We start from the raw sequence: 4,331 nt of genomic DNA, 5'->3' as shown, positions 1-4,331 counted from the left end.
CAGGGCTTGGCCCAGCCCTTGAGGGCTGCCCCTATCATGGTCTGGGGCTGCAGGACACGGCAGGTTTCTAAAGGGTCCCCCCCGTGCCCGAGGCTGCCCCTGCCGCCTGGCTGCGGGCAGGAGCTGCGGGGTCACTATGGCTCTCCCACAGGGGATGGGCCCCCTGGTGACACTGGCTCCCCACCCCCAGCAGGACTATGCCCTGTGGCTCATGCTGGGCATTCAAGGCCTTGTGGTTTGGGCCCAGACAACAGGGATCTCCCCTTGCAAGCATCCTAAGTGCGGGCCAGTGGCGCAATGGATAACGCGTCTGACTACGGATCAGAAGATTGTAGGTTCGACTCCTGCCTGGCTCGTACAGCCTGCTTTTGGTCCTGGCCACAGGCAACGACCTGGTGAGGGGACTGCAGGTGCTCGACCACCTGGGCGATAGCAACAGCGGTCATTGCCTGCTGGAATCCACTGTCCAGCGCAGGGTGGCAAAGGCCTGCAGCAAGGCAGCAGCCCTGCACTTCAGGAGGGCCGATTTCAATGAATTAAGATTAGTTGGGGAGGCACTGAGGTCCCAAAGGAGGGGAGCTGGGAGTCCAAGAAGAGTGGTCGTTCCTTAAGGAGATGATCCTCCGAGCCCAAAGGGCAGGAATCCCAATGCAAATCAAAGGGGGCAAGAGTGTTCAAAAACCCCCCTGGCTCACCAAAGGCATTCAGGATCATCTGAAACCCAAAAAAGAGGCATACCCGTGATGGAAGGGAGAGGCCATCGCACCAAGGAGGATTAAAGAGGACAAATCATCACACCAGACAATAAAGCTGACCTCTTTAACAAATTCTTTGCTTCCATTTTTCTGAGCAGGGACCAGGGACATCCCCCCACTGGGATCCCGGATAGACTCAGGGGAGGCACAGTCAGGCCCAGGGTCTGTGAGGATCTAGTCAGGGAACTTCTGGAGGGACTGGACATGTCCAAATCAGCAGGTCCTGACAATCTCCACCCCAGGGTGATGAGGGAAATGGCAGAGGTCATTGGGGGGCCCCGGCACAGCTGTACGAGCACTTGTGGTGCTCTGGCATGGTGCCAGAGGACTGGAAAAGGGCCAATGTGGTCCCCATTTTCAAAAAAGGGAGGAAAGAGGACCCAGAAAACTATAGGCCCGTTAGTCTTACCTCGGTCCTGGGGAAGCTCTTTTGAGAAAATTATCCAGGAGCACATCTGCAAGGGACCAGCAGGGGAGATCATGCTTTCCTGCTTGCCCACAGGGGCCAAGGGCTTCCCAGCCTCCTGGGCCAGGGCTGAGCACCAAACAAGGCTGTGCAGCCCCAGGGCACGAGGGCAATTGCCAGTCCCTGGAGTCCAGCCATCTGTGACTTGTGGGGGATGGGGAGAGATGATGTACCCTTGCCCCCCGGTGGCAGGAATAGGGGACCCCAACCACTTTCCCATCCCTGAGGACAAGAGTCCAGGGAGAGGCCAAGGAGGTAAGTCAGGGACAGAGAAACCAGGCCCCTCCACCATCAGCCAGGGCTGGTGCTAAAGCCTGTTGCCTACAATGCCTTGGGCACCAGCCCTTTAAATATGGCAAAACCAACCTACTGCCCCTTTCTGGGGGCTGTTTTGCAACCAGCCGCAGCTTGCTTTGCCAGCGGATAAGTCCCGGCTTCAGCCCTTGCTCACAGCTGTTCTTGGGGTGGTGGAGCCTCTTGCCCCTCCAGAGGGACCCTGCTCCTCCACACATCCTCATCTGTGTCCTGGGGTTGGGCCTGGCTTGGGTGTGCTGGGTGCTAGTGGGTGCCACCACTGCCTGGGCTGCCGTTCAGCAGGGGGGCATGGGGACATGTAGTGAGCAAGACTCCAGGGTGGCCATGACCCAGTGCATGGCCAGCACCCCTCTGCCTGGGGTCAAGCCAGCCCTCCAGCATGTTTGCCACCGCCCCCCCCCCCTTCACTGACAGACAAATGCAAGCCTGGGCTCTGATTTTCTGCTTTATCAAGGACCAAAACAGTTGATTTGGCTTGTCCTGCTCCTGGCAGCCATCAGGTATTGGCTGGTGTGTCCAGGAGGCAGGGCTCCAGGCAGGCCTCTTGGGTGGCTCTGGATAAATGGGCAGAGTCCATGCTGTGGCTCCTTTGGCCTCTCCTGGCATGACTCTCATGGGCATTCAGCCCCCTTGGGATCCATCTGTCAGCTGTGCCAGAGCAGGGTAGGGGGCTGTGCTGTGCTTCATTCATGCACTGCCCCCATGAAGGGAGAATGACCCCATGGAGAGCAAGGGGCTGTGCCAACCCCTCCCCTCCAGGCCTGCTGCTACCTGTGTAAGGGGCTGAGTGGGCCCAGCCATGGGGCAGGGGTAGCAGGAGGTCCCAGCTTTGGGAATGCAGCTGTGCCCAAGCCCCAAGTACCTGTGGAGCCCCCACAGCCCTGGGCAATGGAGACAGCCATGTGTTAAAACTCAGGGCTAGTGACAAATGTGGCCCCTTGATGGCGTAACTGCACCTGACGGGCACGGAGCCTCCCTCAGGCTGGGCAGCCCCTTGTTTGGGAGGGAAGGCCAGTGGCTCAGTTCTGCCCAGTTGGGCCCAGGCAGTAGTTGACAGCACAAAGACCCCCTGCAGCCCTCCCAGTTAGGCTCTACTCAGCAGCCCCCCAGGGTGGGTCTGGCCTGTAGAGCTGGGGCTACTTCTAACAACCCCCACCATGGGGCAGGGGCCCACAGATCCCAGGAAGCGCTGGCAGCACCCATGGGATCCACCTGAGCCGGACTGGCTAGGAACAAACACTATGTGGGGGGCACTGCTAGGATTCACCCATGGACGCCGATTTAGGCCTGTGAGCAGCAATGAACGCCCAGCCCCCCACCAAGCCACTGCCTCACCCCCAGACTGCAATCTCCCACTCCCTGCAGTCCCACACTTTGCCCCCTTCCTGCTTGTGGCCCTCCAGCTGCTAAGGGGTTAGTGCCACATTGTGGCCACTTGATGCCAGGGTCCTTGTTGCTCCCACCCTTGCTCAGTGCAAGACTGTGGCTGCCCCCACCGCCCTCTCAGGCCTGGTAGAGTGGTACCACCCTGTCGATGGGGCTCCTGCAGATGGGGCAGGTGGGACAGGGCAGAGCCTCGAAGCAACGGAAGCAGCAGCACACATGGCCGCAGGGCAGCAGGACACACTCGCGGCCTTGCACCAGGCAGATCACGCAGGCATCCTCAGGCCCATCCGCTTCGGTCTCCGATGCCCCGGCCCAGGTGCCCAGCTCCTGCCGCTCGTCCTCCTGCTCCTGTCGGCAGCGCTGCCGATAGACCCGGCAGAGGACCAGGAGGAGGATGGCGAGGCTGGCCAGTCCACACAGCACGGCTGCCCCCTTCCAGAACCGGCTCAGCGACTCCAGCTCAGCCAGCAGCGTCTGCCAGTCCCCCAGGCAAAGGAAGTAGTCAGCGCCATCACCCGGCGGCTGCAGGTGGAGGGTGCCGTCGGGGTGCAGCACCAGCTCCCCGATGCCGGTCAGGCTGGCCCCCACCTGCAGCATCTCCTCTGTCTCCAAGAAGCCCTTGGGCTTCTCTCCGCTCAGGTAGTGGCCGATGAGGTCCCTGAAGCCGTGGGCTGGCTGCTGGAAGTGCTCGTACACCGTCTCGAGGGGCAGCCGCACAGCACAAAGCGGGCTCTCCACGCTCACCCGTGGCACCGTCCCGGGGCCGGGCGGCACCAGGGTGAAGGGCACTGTATGCACCTGCTCCGACAGCACCCGCTCGCTCTCGCTCCTGCCACCAACCGAGAGGGCAGCCATGAGTCCAGGCAGAGCTCACAGGCCGCTGCAGAGCCCTGCCCTCCTCCTCTGCCCTGTGGTCCCTTCAGCCATGGGAGGCCGCGGCCTTGCAGCCCCGCAGAAGACGTTGGCCCCAGGAGACGGCTCATTGCTCCCTGCCCCTTACCAGCTCCCGGCCAGGCTGTTCCAGACGAGCCGGTGCTCCTTCAGCAGCAACTTCTGGATGACGCCCTGCAGCTGGCGGTGGTGCGGACTGGCGAGCGCCGCACCCACGGGCACCACAATCCCTACGGGGACAGATGGGGAGGGGGGGCCCGACTGAAGGCTGCGCCCTGGGCACCTGCTGCCCCCGACTTGGCTGGGGGGGATGGACGACGACGGCCCTGGGGCTGCAACTCACCTTCCAGGGTCACGTAGGGCAAGCGGCCACTGGCTGCGGACACAAGGTGAGGCAGGTCCTCGTCCAGCGCCAGCTTTGGGGCATCCTAGGGGGACAGAGGCCGGGTGGGATGAGGGCGATGTGGGGAGGGGCGCAGTGCGACCCCAATCCCGCACGTGGCTGCCCGGGAGGGGGG

The 4,331-nt window shown here is 62.3% G+C and overlaps 1 protein-coding gene and 1 non-coding gene across 2 annotated transcripts; one reads left to right on the top strand and one right to left on the bottom strand.

Moving 5' to 3' along the window:
• Positions 1-283: 283 nt before the first annotated feature.
• TRNAR-ACG lies at positions 284-356 on the top strand. Its single transcript has one exon. It is a non-coding gene; the product is annotated as a tRNA-Arg (tRNA).
• A 1,611-nt stretch (positions 357-1,967) lies between these two features.
• On the bottom strand, positions 1,968-4,271 carry LOC109288049 (mitochondrial ubiquitin ligase activator of nfkb 1-A-like). Its single transcript, XM_019503391.1, has 3 exons — positions 4,157-4,271; positions 3,923-4,043; positions 1,968-3,751 (listed from the first exon to the last, which is right to left on the bottom strand). The coding sequence occupies exon 3, from the start codon at positions 3,517-3,519 to the stop codon at positions 3,040-3,042; it is 480 nt and encodes a 159-aa protein (XP_019358936.1). The 5' UTR covers positions 3,520-3,751; positions 3,923-4,043; positions 4,157-4,271; the 3' UTR covers positions 1,968-3,039.
• Between the last annotated feature and the right edge of the window lie 60 nt (positions 4,272-4,331).

This window comes from Gavialis gangeticus, unplaced genomic scaffold (assembly GCF_001723915.1).
Source record: "Gavialis gangeticus isolate Ggan-Ray unplaced genomic scaffold, GavGan_comp1, whole genome shotgun sequence".
NCBI lineage: Eukaryota > Metazoa > Chordata > Crocodylia > Gavialidae > Gavialis > Gavialis gangeticus.
This window is presented reverse-complemented; position numbering and strand designations above follow the sequence as displayed.

Bases quoted from the DNA above. Each gene is read 5' to 3' on its own strand.
- LOC109288049 (XM_019503391.1), bottom strand. From the start codon at position 3,519: ATGCTGCAGGTGGGGGCCAGCCTGACCGGCATCGGGGAGCTGGTGCTG.